The 19,396-nt window shown below is 39.6% G+C and overlaps 2 protein-coding genes across 2 annotated transcripts in view; both read right to left on the bottom strand.

Annotated features, from left to right (window-relative positions):
• Nucleotides 1-747: 747 nt before the first annotated feature.
• On the bottom strand, nucleotides 748-4,626 carry spry1 (sprouty homolog 1, antagonist of FGF signaling (Drosophila)). Its single transcript, XM_032555155.1, has 2 exons — nucleotides 3,954-4,626; nucleotides 748-2,739 (listed from the first exon to the last, which is right to left on the bottom strand). The coding sequence occupies exon 2, from the start codon at nucleotides 2,687-2,689 to the stop codon at nucleotides 1,613-1,615; it is 1,077 nt and encodes a 358-aa protein (XP_032411046.1). The 5' UTR covers nucleotides 2,690-2,739; nucleotides 3,954-4,626; the 3' UTR covers nucleotides 748-1,612.
• Nucleotides 4,627-7,543: 2,917 nt separating this feature from the next.
• afg2a (AFG2 AAA ATPase homolog A) overlaps nucleotides 7,544-19,396 on the bottom strand; it is a 112,994-nt gene continuing 101,141 nt past the window's right edge. Inside the window, exon 16 of the mRNA XM_032555555.1 lies at nucleotides 7,544-7,930. Coding sequence (XP_032411446.1) covers nucleotides 7,751-7,930 — 180 coding nt within the window. The 3' untranslated portion in view covers nucleotides 7,544-7,750. The remainder of the gene's footprint in view (nucleotides 7,931-19,396) is intronic.

The following is a 19,396-nucleotide window of genomic DNA, read 5'->3' as shown; positions in this document are numbered from 1 at the left end:
GCTTCTTCCTGACCAACCAACACTCAAAGTGATGATCTCATCCCCTAGGGGCCTGGAGGTGCAGAAGTGTGTAGGTGTCAGTTAGTAGCTGTGGGGGCTGGAGGGGTCAACGGACTTCCAAAGTGATAAATTCACTGACAAAAAAAAAAAAAAAAAACAGGAGTAGGGGGGTGCTTGGGTCTGGGTGGTGGCTGGACTGGCTCCTGTCGTTGCCTTTAGTGCAGGAACCGTGCCATAAAAGCAAAGCATTGATAGCCTGGGTTTATTATCTTTGAACAGGTGGCTCCAGCTACTCGTAATGGTCGCTCTTATTCCTGCAAGGCCTTCCTGCAACGTGGAGACCATTTGGGAAATTGGGAATAGCCTAATATAGCTGCACTAAAGTTTTGGGAATAAACTACAGAGCATAGTTTCGTGGTGACTCGTTTGGCTGGTGTAAGCGATCCACATAGTTTTTGTAAAAGAATAATGCAGAGATGCTAAGCTAATAATTTTAGTGACCTGTGCTGTTTAAATTTCAAGCCTGCTGTGGAGAATCACATCAAAAAAACCTTTCTGAGAATGTCAACAGTTGCTTTCAAGTTGCAAGATGTTTGTGCATGTTGCTCTTGTTTTGCCAGAAATCCCCCTCACAAACACACACGCGCACGCACACACCCGCATGCACACACACGCACACAAATGCAGAAAACTTCTTCAAAATCAGTTACAAGTCCCATCTTCTCAATCAAGACACCACACAGCACCATATTTTTCATTAATTAATATATTTTCTGCATTAAAGTTAACATAGTTTTCTTTTGTGCCACCCTTTAATTTTCAGTAAGTATTTTTGATATTTTGTTATATTCAGACATGAGTAAATTTAAGACTGTCTCTTGCAATAAATATCATAAAATAATAGAGCTTCACATAATAAATATTTTTTTACAACAAAAAAAAAATGTTTGACAGACATTTTTTTTCTTTCTTTTTTTTTAAAATAGCCAAAATTCCTCTTACGGAGCATACAATTTACACAAATAAAAAAGAAACATGGGAAAATGCCACAGAATGAGTGTGAACAGTCCAGATGGGTGGAAGGAGAAACATATCCAAGTGGAGAATACTATGAGATGGATGTGCTTTTGTTAATGCAACACAAGCAGAGGAGCCACGGCTTTACTGTGGCAGCAACAAACCTGTCTGCTACGAACACCAGGTAACAGCTACATAATCGCCCTAAAACAGATCGTCCTTCACAGATTTGGTGGGAGGCAGCCCCCAACAGGCACAGGCCAGAAGAAACTGCCAGCCTCAAACGGAAGAAGCACTTTTTTCATTTTTAATTAGAATAAAAAAATAGTGTTATTCAGGGAGCTGGGGGACAGACAGAGAAAGAATTAAGGCAAACACTGGTCTGTAAAAACATGGTCCTGATCCAGAGAAAAGCAAAAAAATGAAAAATAATTGAGTGGTTTTCGTTACTCCTTTGTAGCTCCTTCGTGTTCTGCAGCCAGAAGAGGAGTCATGTGGGAGGTGCTTGATAAACATTAATCTGTGACTGTCATTGTTTTTACTGTCATCATATGATCCACATCGGGAGCGTCCTGCGCGCACTCACAGGAAGCGATCAGGAAGGTTTCTCCTGGCTCTGTGGGGCCCAGCTCTCCAGTTTACAATACACAGTGTTGGAGTTCTTGCAGCGACAGCCGGGCCTGTTGACCTGGTCATAGCAACCCTGGCACGCCTTCAGACAGCCCTTGACAGGTGGGTAGCATAGCAGACAGGGGAAGAGTACCGACATTAATCCCATGCACAGGAAGCGGGAGCAGCAGTGGGAGCGCGACAGCGAGCAGGGGTGGTCAGCGCATGAGTCCCCCTCGTCATCATTGGAGCAGTGGTAGAAGATGCCTTTGACCAGGCACATGCACGTGCCGTGCTCCAGCGCACTCTCCGCCGAGCACAGGCACTGGCCGTTGCAGGCCAGACACGAGGGCAGGCTCCTGGGGGCCGTGCAGTCGCTGCACTTGCACTTCCCACAGCGCTCGCAGATAAACTGGTGGCCGGCAGCGGCGGCCGCGACCCCAAAGTCCGATTTCCCTTTGGTCGGGGGCTTGAGCGGAGCCTCCGGGGGCGGCTGGTGGAGGTGAGGTCCTTGCTGCGGCTGTAGCAGAGGTTTGGGTTTGGGCTGAGTCCGAATGGGCCGCTCTGCCCGGTGGTGGTGCTGCAAGCCCACACCGGGTCTCATTGGGGGGGAGCGTGTGAGGAGTCCCTGCTCAGAGGAGGCGCTGCTGTTGCTCCCCGAGCTGGCAGCACTTCCTGTGCTGGTGGAGCGACTGAGTCCCGGGGCCCGGGGGCCTCCATACTGTGGCCCCGAGGCCACCACCACCACGCCACCCCCACCGTGATGGTGGTGACCCGACGGCTGGCGCTCATAGTTGTTGTTCACATTGACGAGGATGACCTCATGGGTCCTTTCTTGCTTATCCTGGGGCCTGGGGGCCACACGGGGTGCTGGGGGCCTCCGAGCCACCGAGGGCCCCTCTGTGTACTCATTGCTGGAGCGGATGGCCTTGATTTGTTCCAGGGAGAGAATGGCGGCATGCTGGAGCTCCCGCTCGTAATCCGACCTCTGCCGGGTGTCGAGGGAAGGCTGCTGGATCACCACTAATGATCCGGCGGGGCCATGTTGACTTTGGAGCTCCATCTGGGGGGATCACCACTTCCGACATTCACCGTGGACATGCATTGGAAAACCTGTCCGGAAAAGGGACCAGGGAGAGACAAAGGACAGAGGAGATGCGATCAGATTGAGCTCACACTAGAAAACACACAGTGCCCTTATGGAAGAAGGGCAAAACACATTTCTAAGGAGTTTTCTGGTTACCGAAACACAGTGCTGTCATCTTATTATCATTATTACCAAATTGCATCATAAAAACAGGATTAAATTATGTCAAGTTCATATTTCTCCTTTACACAGTCCTTAACTTCTGATCCGGTGAAGTGAGGAGGAAAAGTTGAGTATTAACGAGACTTTTTGAGACTTTTCTTCCCAACACACACAGATCCAAACTTCAACAGGCCCTACAAACACTTCCCCTCCTCATTTACATTTCTATGACTAGTTAACATTTAAATGCAGCGCAGCGACGAAATGAGGACACGATCCAAGGGAACTAAATGAGCTGCCTCACTTAGTATTCTATTACAACACCGAGGAGAAGCTCAGAGACATGGGGGGCAAAACTACAGCATTGGGAATAAATAAGGTCAGGGCAAATTCACTCTGTTTGGGAGGGATGAAGGGTTAAAATGTGTTCTGGCAAAGTAGATTTTGGGAGTTATTATAGTGCAAATATTTCCCCTGATGTGCATGTTTACACCATAAATACGGGCAGGAATTTGAGTTTTAGCCTTCAGGGTGTTCTGAAGCAAACGTCAACCTGCAGGAGGCCGAAAGGCAGCAGGACTGACACAAAAACACATAAAGCCTTTCTGTCTGCTTAACTCAACACACTAAAAAGATCGATTTTTGGCTGTTTGGCAAATAAACAGACTCTTTCATGGTCTGTTCTCCTGCGTGAATTCGCGCACCTCGTTTGGATGATCAACGCAAAGCGCGTTTATCTGAGCAGGAAGGAGAGATAAAAACGGGATCCCGTGGAAAACACTCGGGAGTCAAGAGATCGGGACGCTTCCAGAGACACGGAGGAACTTATGAATGAAAACAACCGCCGTGGGTGGGGGAGGGGTGTTTATTACAGTGCAGTCACGGAGCGACACGGGCATGGAGATCCATCAACCAAAAACACCGTGAAAATGTTACGGAAAGTCCGAGCATTCGTGCGCAACTGTGCCTGGACGTTCAAATCGGAGCCCAGAGTGCTTCCTGGGCTTTAATCGACAAACAAATAACCGAAAACGCAACACAAATGACACAAAAAAAAACCCGACAGGAGAGCGCTTACCTATAAGCAAGCATCCATAACGTGGAATCCATCAACCAAACAATTTAGCAAAACTCCATTCAACAGGAAAAGGTCAATGTCCAAGCGCGGACTGCGAGGTCTAACGCATAACATTGAGTTTGATAATCCAAGCTCGAAAGTATCCCTTTAACTGCGTTATTCCTTTTGTTTTCGGTGTCTGCGTGGAGAAAAAGTTCAGCGCTGGGTGCGCATGCATAAATCCACGGCGGAGCTCTGATGAAGAAAAGACACAAGTCACCCGTAGGGAGCTGCTACGCACTTGTGGAGGCCGATCTGTAAATGCGAGTTAAAGGAGTCCAGTTGGCAGAGTTGCAGAGACGGAGAGAAAAAAAAAAACACGTCCAGGAGGAATGAGAGCTTATATCCAACCCTGCTGGGAGCACCGATTGCGTTCTGTCCTTTAGTTCTAGTTCAATCTGCGCGGCGGTGCGGAGGAAGGAGCAGGAAAAACAAAACGCTGCGTCCGCCGTGCGCTCCCTCCAGCTCTGTGGGCCTGTTCTGCACTGAATGAATGGGAACGAAGCGCTCTGTGTTTGCTCCACAAGCCAACTCCCATTGGCCATTCACGGCTCTGAAAAAGGATACACCGCATCCGCTCCTGATTCATTGGGCAGATGTGGAAGGCCGGCCGATGGAGAGAGAGGGCGCGCTGAGTTAAGGTGGAACGGGTTTTCCATTCTGAGCTGAGGAGGAAGAGGAGGAGGAGGAGGAGGAGGAGGACCAGGCAGCGGCAGAAACAACTACTTTCCGATTGTTATGATTAATGACATGAATGAGGTTAATATGACTAATAGTTATGTAATGAGCGCCCCGGGTGGTTTATTTATATCATCTTTCTGCTAATATTTGCTGCATAATTGAAATTTTTTTTAGAACTTTTGTACCAGCTCTGGCATTTTTTAAAATTTGTAGTTCTATTACATACAGAGTGATATTAAACTTTCATTTCTGTTCATTTTTACGTTAATTACGTACAAACTAATGAAATACCAAGATGTAAAAGTGAAAATATTACAAAAATGATTACAGAAACAATTTTTCAGGTTAAGAAGTATTCCACTCACAGATGCTGCTAATTCAAGGCACGTTAATAGAAAATTGTGTGGAAGGAAAAAAGTGTAAGGTATTTAAAAAGGGGTTTTTGGTAATGTAACTACTGTGAAAACATATTGGTTCAAAATATATTTTTCCTTCTTTTTTTGACTTATGTTCATCATAATGCTATGGTATGAATAAACATTTGCATTTAAATGGATTTTAAAATTGAACAAATGTTATTTTTGATGTTTGAAATTATAATTAAGATTAGCTGTAATTCCTGATACAATAGCTACAGTAGTATCTGTCAATATTTACATATAAGATCCATTTACGTGGAAAATGGGCTGAAAATTTGCCGTTGATGGAATTCTCCATGGGATATATAAAATTTTTACTATAAAATATTTTCCAACAGAGTAGCTGAAGCATATTGTGATTACAAAGGAAATCATTTGGTGTATTTTTAGAGATTAATTGAGTAAGTTTATGTCCATTTTAAGGTCAGTGAGATTTATACTGGTTGCCCTGTGCTGTCTTGATTTGCATATTGTTTTTTTTTTTTTTTTATCTTAATAGATACCATTACTAGAACCAAAATGAACACCCATTTGGGTAGCTTAACAAAACTTTGTAGTGATTCTTTTATTCAGAAAACCTTGCTTCCTGGCAGACCTCTACATGTTCCCAAGTCAAATTAGCCTCTCACAATATGGCGGACACACTCATGTATGTTTGAAAGAAAGCACAATGCTATGTCTACTCTTCTTCGTCTGTGACTGGGATACTCCATCTCTTAGAAACATAACAATTATGGCTAAGAAAGAGGGTCAGCTTGAGCTCACTGCCTCTTGTGATGTCATCAACCCAAATATACAAAAGCTGCAATCTGCATTTTCTTTTTTGGACTATTTAAAAAAAAAAAAAAAAAGAAAAACTTTGCATTTCGTCAGGTCTCACTTTGAAAATCCACATTCAATCTCCCAGTCGTAGTTTTCACTGTCACTGTTCTCTTTAAACAGCTCCGACTTCATTTGCGTGACTTTCCCAACAGATTTATGGAGGAACACATCAACAGGATGTCTTCTGAACTCCCTATGTTCCCATTGCGTATTCATGCATGGCATCAGAGGAAATGAAATGCGTGGCGGCGAGTTTTATGCATCATGCTGAAGTTCCGTTAATGTGTTGATTTATTTTTTCTTGCATGAGGCGGAAATAGGGTTAGTCTGAGACCACCTTAAGAAAAAAAAAAGGCAGCCCTGCAGCCAGGGGGAAAGACTCTGCCCCCCTCTGCGCCTCTCTGCTGCCACCAGCCCCCTCCCCTCGCTCCTCTGTTCCTGACTGTCTGCTTTGATTGGTGTCGCGGATGCGCTACATCCGGATCCATGAGAAAAGGAAGTTCAATACAAAGTCAATTTATCCCATTCAAATGGAAAAATCAATAGATGGATGACCCCAGGCGCCAATTCGGGTCAGCAAATGCTTGGGGGGGAAAAAAAACAAAAAAACAAAAGAAAAAACATAAAAATATCTATAGGCTTTAAGCTGAGAGTTGAAGCGAGTTTGTGGCGCAGTAATGAGTGGATGTAAAAGTCCAACCTCTTGGTGATACTGCAAATCCCGCGACAGATGGCCGCCTGGATCCCCACTCTTAGTGGTCGGAAGTGCGGACGGAAATCTCACGATTACAGCAATTAGCCTATTTTCCATGTATGGATGAGATGAATATACCAGCCGTGACCGTTTTTCTCCCCCGTGGATTCTGATCTGAAGCTTCACGAAGCAAAGTTTAGGAAGCAGAAGCAAGTTATTTTTTAATTAAATGCATTAAATAACTGCGTATGAACACTTAAATCTAAAAAAATTCTGTATATATATATATATATATATATATATGATATTGTACAATACAGGATATTTTATATTCTATTCCATTTATTGGGAATGTATAGGGAACAAACTTTGCCTACTTTAAAGAATATACTTTATGTGGATTTCATGTAACAGACCAACATAAAGTGGTGAAAAGAAAGGACGTATTTTAGTAGTAGGAGTTACATGCCTTTGTGTTCAGACCCCCATGTCAAAACTTTAGAGAACTGCATTATGTTTCACTTACAGTGCAGTACTTCTTTGTAAAGTACTTTGTGATTTTAGTCTGTGAACACTCTGATATAAATAAACTTTATTTACTTATGGTAGCAGCTTTTGTACATCTAGAGGCTAAAAGTTTGTCCATTGTTTATTAACAATTCAATAACAAATTTTTAAGCCTCACCACAGATTCTCAATTGCATCTCAGTCTGGATTTTCACTAGGCCATTCTAACGCTTGTATATGCTTTGATCAAATGTAAGTGACACAAATGCTATTCCAAGAGACACTTTTCAGATTAAATGAAAAATTGTGAAAACTATGCTTTTTTTCCTCTAACTGCACTGCTATGTACTACCTTGTCTATAAGATAAAATCACAATAAAAAGCCCTGAAGTACTTTTGCAAGTTACTGTAAAGTACTATACAGCATGGAATTTTGGAAATATTTTTCTTATCAAACATGAAACACAATTACACAAAAATATTGTCACAAAAACAGGATTTCAGCGTTCATGACAGTCACAAAATATCCAGTTTTATTTTGTGTACATTTGTTTACATTTGGATCAAAATTCAATACATAGTATGCAAGTGAACATGTGTGCTACTGCAGTGTCAAAGAGTCCAAAGTGGCGTTGTCAGAAGAAACAGAAGCCGCTGTGCTGCTGCTGATAGCTGACGTACGACTGGACGAGCGAGTCGGGGATTCGAGGCTTCACTGTGTTCAGGGCACTTTCAAAGTGTCTGGCCTCGATGTGTGCAGCTTTGATGTCCTCCTGCAGGGCCAGGAGGGCGGCCTCTCTGCATACTGCTGTTATCTGGGACAGGAAACAGACACAGACATTCATCTGTCAGGCTGAGCGGTCAACTTCACCGCGTCATGTGAGCGACTTCACAACACAGAGCTGCGGTTTACACCAGGCATGGAGCTATAAAAGGCTGAGAAACAAAAACATCCAGTTAAATTTGCTCATATTAAAATCTAATACAATAATAAAATTTTATATTTATTAATTCAGATCTACATAAACAATATTCATTAGATTGATTCTCTAAGCTCAGATCGCTTTGATTATCAGATGTAAAGATGGAATTAAAGAAAGAAACACATCTTTGTCATCTTCATACATACCTGGATTTGAAAAAATTACAATTGCCTTCAGAAGCGGCCCTAATTAGAAAATAGACTAATAGACTAGACAACTCAAAGTGCTTTACATTACTGACACATTCACCAAACTGCACTCACTATTGTGCACAGATTTACACAGCCATATGCAGAGTTGATGTTAAGTACCTTGCTGGCAAAATCCTTAAGTTAAATTGGTTATTTAAATAAAAAGAAGAATAAAAATTCCTATTTCATTTTCATGAATATGAATTTACTTTTGCATGCCCAAAAATAGTCTTGTGTCTTTAGAAAACAGATCTGTAAATCATACCAGATTTGAAGTGTAAAATGAGTCTTTAAATTTAGCTAAAATTAAAGAAGAGGTACTTAATTTTAGGACTAATTATTAGGCTATTCTCAGCAAAAAGTCTCTAGATGTGTGAAGGTAGTACAGACAAAAATCCCAAGACTCACAGCAAAACATGCAGCAAAAGGTGTTTCTATTAAGTATCAACTGATTGAAAATCGTTTTTGTTTAACTTCACAATTATGCACCACTTTTAGGCTGGTCAATCCCAAAAAATTCCAATAAAATGCAATAAAGTTTTTGGCAATACTGAGGCAAAATGTTAAAAATGTAGTTCAGTATGACTATGAATGTATCTGTTTCTTATGCAGAAAGAGGCAATGTTGTGACAGCCTTTGGTTTTACAGCTTTTTGTCTTAAATGTAAAGCAGATACACCAAAGTGGTTGTTGATGAACAAAATTCTTTTATAAGTATCCTAAAATGATCCTCGAATGACATACTCAGCCATCCCTACCAGAGTCGGACTACGAACATGTAAGAGACAGGAAAAAACACTGTCAATTGTTAAAGCACATGACGATCAAGGCGTTTTTCCAAAGCTGGAGAGTAAAGCAGAAAGAGATGGAGGTCTGAACGCGCTCAAGAATGCTCGCAGCATGCACGTCTCGGGACAGGTGCTTTGCAGATGTCAGGATGTGAGAGGCCTGTTTCCCCCTTTCTTCTGTTTCAAGCCAATGAGCTGCACGATTCAGGCAGGGTAAACACGCAGGGCCGGGTTAATTTTGTATAAGAGCTTCCCATCATTCAAGTCATTTAGGCCTGTCAGTAATAATGATGCAAAACAATGAGGCTATGCATCCCCGCCGCCTGTTTACAAATGCAGAGTGGCGACTGAGAGAGATGCCACATGTTGAACAATGAGAGTTCATAAAGTTTCCAGGCAACATCCACAAACAGGAACAGACAAACACTGCCGCACAATCAAACTGCAATTTCTTATTTATGCAGAAGCTTCTGCAAGCGGCATTGGAGCGCATTTGACTGTTTTGTACCACGCCCATCAGGTTTAATAAAAAGTTATCTGAAATACACAAACGGTGTGTGAAAAACACACACAAGCCCTCACATTCATCCTGTTCTGCGAGGCCGATCAACAACTCAGTGTTTCCTGCTGAGTGTTTGCTCGTACGGACCTTAAAAAACACCAAGCCACAAAGGCAAACAGGACGAGCAAAGAGCCGGGCTGTTTGTAGATGTGAAGGCATTCCTGAACTCAGCCAAAAGCCCAGCATTACCTTGATACCCCTAAAGATGGGCCCCCCATGCTCCTGTGATGGAAAACTGGAGGAAGGGAGAAAACTGCAAATGCACAGAAATGGTAGGCGTGTGTGGGGGTGTGTGTATGTGTGTGTCGTCAGTGGCAAAGATTGCTGACTTGTGGCAGGCCAAATAAATTGCAGAACTCTCTATTTTAATGTTATTGCAATGCAGACTTCATTTTTCAGTCCTGTCATAAATTCTGTCAGCAATCACTTAAATATATGGGGCGGGCTGAAGCGATGCACTGCGCTGGCAGCTCTCCGGTGGGCGAACACCAAGCTCCTGCTGGTGGCACGCAGCCAGTCATAAAGCAAAGCAAATCCCAAAAAAGTAATCAAGAGCCTCTCAGTTTGAAGGTAAAACCTGCTGAGTCATGATGAGGATAGAAGTTAAAGGCCAAGAGAAAATTTTGATGAGACAGCAAAAACCAAAGTAACACCTTGTACCCTAATGCTGCCATCATCCTACCAATTTACTGTAAACAGAAGTATCTTCAACATTTTCAATAATATATATATATATATATTTATAACAGATTATAACAAAAGTCTTTGTCAGTCTATTTTCTCATGTCTGACGTGAATCTAAGTATTTACAGAATTTCTACACAATCGTAAAAATTTCAAACTTTCTCAGATAGAAATTTAGAGAGTTCTGAGTTTTCATATTTAATTTTTATTTTGAATTTATTTAAAGTGTCTGAAATCCCTCCAACATTTCAAGATGGAAACAATAAACATGGATGGGGGGATGGATGGATGGATGGATGGATGGATGGATGGATGGATGGATGGATGGAGAGAAGGAGATGTTTCTGCAGAACAGGAAGTTGTTTCCTTCATTATCAGCTTCCGCATATAGGGTAGAAAACAGCAAAACCACAGGAAGTTCAGCAAAGTAACTGATAAATTTAAATACAAAAGATTTGGTTTTGCAAAGACTGCTCCCTACTTCCCAGTGGGAATTCTTTAAATAATGCAAATCTGGCTAATTTAATAATATTTATAATATTTAATGAAAGTTTATATTCATTTAGGTCTATATAACTGAAGATCAGATGTTACTTTTCTTGCACCACAAATGTAAAAGAGTTGACCAGATATTTAGGCCCAATAGCTGCTTAGTTCAAGTTTAACTAATGACAAATGTGCTTAGCATGGTTTTTGGAAACGTTTCTATATTATCATCTAATTTATATCTTGTACTTTGGCTTGAATGTTGGAGTTTGGACATTGAAGTCATTTTAATGGGGTTATGAAATGAAACTGGGCTGATTTTCACTCAGTGCCGCAGGCTGTTGCTGCTCCAGCCAATAGGGAGCCACAACCCAGAACCCTGAATACAACAGCAGCCTTTATGCTCTGCTGGTCACTGGACTACAGTCACAGCTATACCCTACATCATGCTGCTTCACTACACACAGCAATACTGAGCTGAAAAGAAGACACTGGACACACAAAGTGATACATGGCAGCATGTTGAGGTCTGCGTGTGACGTCCTGTTGTTGCAAGATAAGACAACTCTCAACCAGAATGTATAAAACAAGAGAAAATAGTAGCAAAACATTCAGCAGGAAATAAGGAAGAGTTTGAATGAAAATACTGTACAAACGCTCTTCTATCCTCTAATACCAGGTTCTAAAAACACCAAAATATATCTTCAAGCACACAGAAGATTCCACATTATTTATTAAACAATAATAAAACAGAAAAGCTGGGTTTAAGTAACTACGTACACTCTATGATTCAACTGTATGATTGACTCAATCTCAAACGAGGTTATAAAGTTTGAAGAAATTTGTCTCTATGCAGGTTGAGAATCTACCACAGCATTTCAATCAGGTTGAGGATTGGGCTTTGACTGGACCACTGAAACCCTTTGATTCTTCTATTTCTCAACAAGTAATAAGAACAAGAGTTCTGGTTGTTTTGGAAGCTGTGGTTGCATAACAAGTTCAACTCATCACACACAACACAACAAATCAAACATCTAAGTGTACTTGAAATAAGGTAAAATTAACAAACAAGTAACTTTTCAGCAAGATATAGGAGCTTATTTTAGGTCAATGACTATTTTATGTTGATGAAACAATGCTTGTTCCACTAGGAGATTATTTCACTTATGAAAAGGGCAAAATATCTTAATATAAGTGAAATAATGTCCCAGTGGAACTACAGTAATACATTTTAAAATAAATATTGAGAAACTCTTCACCTGAAACAAGCTTCTAATATCTTGCTGAAATCATTTCAGCAAGATATAGAAATGTTACTTAAAATGTTACTTGTATGTTAGTCTTGACTCAGCACTCAAAAACTAGACCAAAAATACTTGGTAAGATTTTGTGTTTTTGCAGTGAACTCCTTCCCTACCGTGCTTAACAGATAAATGCATGATTTAGAGCCAAGTTTACTGTTCCAGAATCGTTTTGAAGCTTTAAGGTGAATCAGATGGAAAGTTTGGCAGCTATCTTAAATTTGTCAACATTTATCAAAAGCTTTTCTCTCTGTGGAAGGATGCAACTATGGAGCAGCGAAACTCCTGCTTTTTTACAGCTCTTCACATTCATAAGCCAAATGCATTTGATCAGAAGCACCTGGATTCTTCCTTCCCTACTAAATACTTATGAAGAAGCAAAGGTGTGCATAGTGTTTCAGTATTTCTAAGATTGAATAATTTTTACTGCATTCTGCTAGGTAAAACCCTAGAATTATTTGCAAGAAGACTGCAAATATGTATTTTTGCCTGCAATATTTTACCCGGAGGAGGTAAGAAGCTGCACCAGTTAGAGGACAACCTGTTCAGCATGACAAAAATAAATCCTTCTCAAGGTGGAATGAGAGGGGGAAAAGCTTGTGACTGCTGGCAGCACATACCAACGTTCTCAGGTCAAATCTGTCTGGCGTACTTTTTGCTTCCTACTTCAACAAAGGTGCTCAGTGAGTGTATCAGACGGCCTTAATGAAGGGCTTGTTAGCCAGGCTGCTGGCTGCAGATCCACTAGACTTGGAGTGTGTGTTTACTATCAATCCGCCCTTGTGTCTACGGTGGGCCACATCCACTCCTCCCGCAGCCCCTTTCTTGCGCACACAAACGGTTACATTTACAGGAGCGAGCTCCGACAACTCCCCCTCTGCTCTGCCTCCCACCAAAAACCTCTCCTCCATCACTCTACAAGTCCTTTACACATAACCTACAGTGCACACGCCCTGGCTGACACATAAAGAACTGCATGTGTGCAAACACTCATGCAATCATTTCCATTTGGTTTATTAATCCAAGTTTTGAAGGAAATCTTTACGCAACCATGCATGCATGCACAAACACAAACACATACTCCCCCTACAGCGGACTCTGCATGCACACGCTACATGCACATGTCAGCCTGCTTGCAAAGACTTGCGTTCTTGGGAAGTGTTGAGTAAACACCTACATGTGTTCTTAGCAAAAAAATCAGTCATTCAACCCTCAGTAGTTGCAGCTAAAACACAGTTTTAAGATTAGAAACTATAAAACCACAGAAGAAGAAACATCCCATAATCAGATCTTTTGGTATAATCTCAGTTTGTGGAGTTTGCAGTACCGGAAATTATGGATATAATTTCTTTAATCAAGTGAATGTTCAAGGCATCGCCCTGAAACAACACTTTCCAAAATTATATTGATACAGGAAGACGTGAAAGAAAAACAGAAATGGATTATTTTGGCTTTAGTGGGGAACTTTATGCTTTACATGAATCACTCTCCTAAAATATGCCCAAACAGCAACATATTACCGCCATCCAGCATTTAAGTAAAATTAAAAAATTCAGGGATGTGTTGCATTCAGTTTTCAGAGAGGAAATTAAATAATACGTAAATCAAACAATGTTGGGGGTGGTGGAGCGCAGAGCCTGAAGCCTCGACCAGAAATAAAACATTTCATTCTTCAAAAAGGCTGAGAGGAAGTGTCTGCAGTGACATGCCTTGGCCAAGAGAAACAAGGCCTGACCACAACTCCATGTGAAACCTATTTAAGATTACAAGGCGAGTGAGAGGGGAGGTTAAAGAGAGGAGGTGAGGTTAAGCACGGAGGGAGGAGCGTCATGCGGGCGGGAGAGAACGGAAACATGGCACATGATCATAAATAGCAGAGTCGAGTGCCTGTGCCGTGGATGAACGTGAGCATGCTTGTGCTCCCAGCAGAGGAATTTAGGCTCTGCAAAGAAGTGTGATGATGAAATAGAGACCGTGTGAGCTTTCGTCACCGTATTAAAGCCCAGACAAAATGAGCAGAGGGAAAATATCTGATATTACAACAATAAATTATCCCTAGATGGATGTTTTTCTGTTTAAATAAGGCTAAACCGTAGTGTAAAACATCAAATGCCTGACACAAAAACATGTGGGAGTCTAAATTTCTGGATAATTAATATATCACTTCAGTAGAACCTGTTTGACAATATGAAGTAAGCAAAAATTGAAACACACCAAACCTGAAGACACATACAGTATCCAAACATTAGGAGGGATGCATGTGTGCGTTTCAGCCTCAATGTATCATTTTGATCCTGGGTGAAATTAATTCCTAAAAGTCACTTCATGTTATATAAGGTTTTACTTTGGAAATATAACAGTTAAAATATATATAATATACAGTCCAGCTTAATGATTTCTGGACTGGAATATTTGGCATGAAAGTGAAATTTCCCTCACATAAAAAAATATAGAAGTTTGTTTCTCATCTCCATAGTTACTAGTATAGTTTCTAGAAAACTAGAAGCATCAGGAGAAACTGTTGATGAAGGCTGTCTGCTACAGTCACTGAACATCTTTGCTGAAACATGGCTGCTTATGAAAACAGAAGCAGCAAAAACTCAAGTTGTTTTGGCTCCTAGACAGCTGTTTTATTTTGTATTGCAATGTTTTGATCTTTCATCCTCAATTAAAAATAAGGACAACATTGTATCTATTATCCTGAGGATACAGTTAGAACTTAGTTTTTCAACTTTTAAAAAATGATAAATTGTAGAGGAACTGATTTCACGCAAAACATGGTTAAAACTACTCAAATTTTGTCAATAAATTCAATAAATATATCAGTACAAACAGTACAAAACAAAGAAAAATACATCATACAACACATCATATTATATAAAAAGTACAAAAGAGTCATTAAAACTAATGAAACTGACAGGATTTATGCGTAAAGTCACCTGACTCTTGCTTGTGTTTTAATACCTTTGTGGGGTAACACCATATCCACTTGTGATTTACGAATGGCCAACGGGAGGTCAGAGGTCAAATTTGCAGGTTTTTAGATTGAAATGTTGTGTGAAAGAGGCTTATGCGTTCCCCCTACCACATATTAGGCCTTATTACAAAATCTCTTAGCATAAGCTTTCCAATACGTACAAATAAGTTAGCAACAGTCCGTATGTCAATAATATCTATGGAAAAAAGAAGGAAGTAGCAACGTTGGAACAAACTCCCTGAAAACCTGAGATGTGCTAAAACGTTTGGATCTTTTAAACCAAAACAGAAATATAATAATTTACTACAGCTTTCTCACAACAATATTTTATTTAATGTTTATGTAAGCTCTTTCAAATCTACAGATTACTGTTTCTTACTTCTTATACGATGGGTTTATGATGCTACATAAATAAACCATCTTTGTCTAGGGGTCACACCAGGCAAAATCAAGTATCCCAAACTTTAATTTATCTATTTCTAGGAATCGTTCCAGCTGGTTAGGAGCTGAAGTTTGCTGTAAACCAGCAGTGTTGTATAGTTCTGAGTTATACAACTGACACCTCTGACCAGATTGGAGTATGATTCAACTCATATTACCAAATAAAAATTAGTATGTAAAGCACAAAACAATAATTGAATAATAATTATTATTGAAGTTGTTTTTCATTTATAAAAATGCTGGAAGAGCATACTTTCTGTTTAAAACTGCTCATTAACTTCTATATGAGGGATTCAGGTGTTGTTCCACCAGACCCTCAGGGAATTTTTGTTTTGGAAAGAGCCATGTGGGATCGCACCTGTGCTGAGGCCACACTGTGTTATGATTATGTCTATGTATGGGTGTGTGTGCGTGTGTGTCTGTATGTGGGTGGGGGGTACAGTTGGGCCTCTTCTTTAGGGGGGGCAAATTTGTTTTTGCTCTTTATTCATACAAACAATACAACACCACATTTTCCCCCGGCTTAAGGAAGGTAGAAATGGCATATTTACCAAACACGCCCACACTGAAACGGTTTGGGTGTGTGTGTCTGTTTAGTAAAGTCAATGCAGGTAAGAAAAACCCCCTTGTGTCATTAGAGCTTATTTAAATAGATTTTTACTACCTGTTTAGCCTTTAACAATAAAGAATATAGACAAATCCCCAGTAGCGCAACTTGAAAAAACAGCAATGAACTAAGCACACATTCCTACTGAAATTTAACTGCTATGATAAATAAAACCAAAGGAAAGAAATAAAATTAAATAAACTAAAGGAATGGTTAATTTGCATCAAAAGCAAAAGACCAGAGGTATATATGAGGGAGTAGCCGCCTTAAAAGAGCAACATATTACCTTAGTTTTTGTTTTACTAGATTAAAACAAAAAATAAATTATTAAAATTGACATTCTTTGCATCTTAAGTTAGGAATTAGTGCTTAGCTTTAATAACGGTAATCATAGATCTCCATATGTATTCTCTATAGCACTAGTGTTTCAACTTGTTAATGAAATCACAGTTTATAGTTTACTTCTAAGTCCCTATAGACTACTGTTATAAATTCAACAAAAAATAACCAAACAGCCAAGGTGGTCTATGTATACCACTAATGCCTGTTGATGCATATTGAACACATACCAAAGATCCTAAAGGAAGCACACACATCTGCCTTCCTTAAATGTTGTCTGTTCTTGTCTTTCCCCTTTTAAAGAGTAAACTTAATTCCTTTATATATTACATTAAAATTTTATTTTTTTTAATCTAACCGTACCAAATTAAATTTAAGAGCATTCCCATTCTTACTGAATACATTTAAAACATATTAAACCCATAGTCTGTTGTAAAAAGTATTTATTTGAGGCCCCTGATAGTCTTTGGACTCTAATTCTGGTTTCTCTTTTCAAAAACTTTAATGGTCAGGTTTTAATCTTAATACAGTATAATAAATTAATCACATTTTATATTTTTCCTTCACTATATTTTTACTCTTGCCCTCTAGCTTAGGTTCTTTCTCTCTTTTTTGCCCATTTTCTACCACATTATTATAAACTGCGTGTTGGGCACGCTTGATGGTTCATATTTCCCCGAAAAAAAATCCAATTGGTTCTTCACCATGTACTTACACATAAACCACAGCGCAGGCTTTATATTTTTGAAATGTAAAATTAGGGCCGAATGGAAGCCTCCTCTGATCCATGGCTCTGTTAAGGGCCAAAACAGCCTCAGAGCCTGAAACAGAAGGAGAACTGTTTTCTTTTTTAAACCTTTATTTAACTCTGTCAACTAAAATAACATATTCACGCTGTCAGGAGCCAAAAGGCCTGTGGGGTGGAAGTGAACTGAGGGGTTTGAGGAATTCAGGAAAAAGGTGTTAATAGCTTTTTCCTCGCTTCCTTTGTTGAACGCTGATTGTGTTTTCTTTATCAGCAGCATCTGTCTGAGCTACTATGTGACTCTGTCAGTGGTCAGCCACAAGAAAATAACATACATAAGTCCAGACAGTAAAGTGTATTTTGGAGAATTGCTCATACATTCCATTACAGCTGACATATTCATTTGATGGTTATATTATGTTTTCCTCAGTGATCCTGCAAGGATTATGTGGCTATCAAGAAAGGAAGGATTGTATTTCTTCTTGTATATTAATGTTGCACATTTTGTACCGTCACTATTATTTACACAATGACACGTTTTGTGTTTTCTTTTTCCTTCTTTCTTTTAGGAGCTTGTGTCCTTGGTGATAAAAATCTTTACAACAACAAATACCGGGTCATAAATCAGACAGACAACACACAGAGCCAGAGGAGGAACAGCCACAACCACAACAGGTGTTACGAGGAAACCATTTGTCTTCCTGTGAGAGTGGTTTTACTTGTGCTTGTGTGTGTGTCATTATATAAGACTTTATGGTTTTTAATTGTTGGGAAAAAAAACTGCTGGAATGCCTGGATGCCTATTCAGACTCAAATTCTCTAAAAGACACGAGTTCAATAATATAAATTCAATATGCAACAACACAGTATAAAGGTCAAGATTATACACATTTGTGTTGCTGAAAGCAGAGATGCTTTCTCCAATTCAACTGTTTTTTAGAAATATTCTCAGATCAGACTTGGACCAAAGTGATCAGCTATCATGTCAAATTATTATTATTAGAGCTATATTAACCCAACTTCTAACATCTTTTTTAGCAGGATATTGAATTCAAATGTACCATTTACCATTAAAAATGGATTACCTAAATCTTCAAAAGAACCTACGTGCTTTAACTTTGTAGGTCATAGTTTATATCTATTTATCCTTGTGCTGAAATTGGCTACTTCTTTTTACACAGTTCTTCTCCTCAGGGTTTCTGCCTACAAACCCTGTTATTACTAGTATTATTATATATATGTTGCTTGACAGCAGCATGGGGTTGTGCTGCACAAAGTTGTGCAGCCAATCAGAAGAATTCATACATCCTAAATACATGTCTCAGCGAGCTGATCACACTGACTTTCAGAAACCTAGAAGATACTTTTTTAAAATAAATTAAACTTGAAGGTGGTCATTATCATGATGCTGCAACATAAACAGGTTATTATGAATCATTAACAGCCTGCGTTCTGCAAAAGTCCCTGGTGATTACTACAAACGCACCCTTTAACATGACAACCAGTTATTTATATACACTATCGTAACTCAGAGGGGTCATGAATAATAATTTACTTAAATAGTTTAATCCCTGATTACATCACACAAGGAATTTATAAGGTACGAGTTCCAGGATGTCAAATCTGAGTTCAGTCTTGAGTCTTTAGAGTCCTGTCCAAATCCAAGTCTTTGATTCGGAAACTTAAATGTCTCTTTACAGACAGTAAGATTGGGAAGATGGTAGGGTGGGAATTTATTGTATTATTTATCACAAGAAACTTCTCATTATAATAAGAGATTTGATTGATCATTTTAGTGATAAATTTTGATTAATGACTTTTAAAACACCCCAAATCTGTCCATAGTGTCAGAAGAGTTAGTTTGACTATTTTCTGCACTGGTTGTTCAATAAGAGTATCAATAAATATAAATACATATGCATCAATTGCATCAATTATATGCAGTTGCTGTGTGCAGTGTGTAGGTTTTGTGGTTGGTGCCCTAAAGAACACATTAAAATTGGTATGTTTTTTAAAAGCAGTATTTGTGTTTGTACCACTATGATTTATGTGCCATCCAGAAACCATACAATTGCCTAAAACAGAAAAAATAAATAGTACTTATCGTTACTTTTACTCTTATCACAATAGCAGCACAAAGTGCTTTGATAAAACTTGAATTCCATAGAGCCCACCCCT

Source organism: Xiphophorus hellerii, chromosome 23 (genome assembly GCF_003331165.1).
Source record: "Xiphophorus hellerii strain 12219 chromosome 23, Xiphophorus_hellerii-4.1, whole genome shotgun sequence".
Taxonomy (NCBI): domain Eukaryota; kingdom Metazoa; phylum Chordata; class Actinopteri; order Cyprinodontiformes; family Poeciliidae; genus Xiphophorus; species Xiphophorus hellerii.
This window is presented reverse-complemented; position numbering and strand designations above follow the sequence as displayed.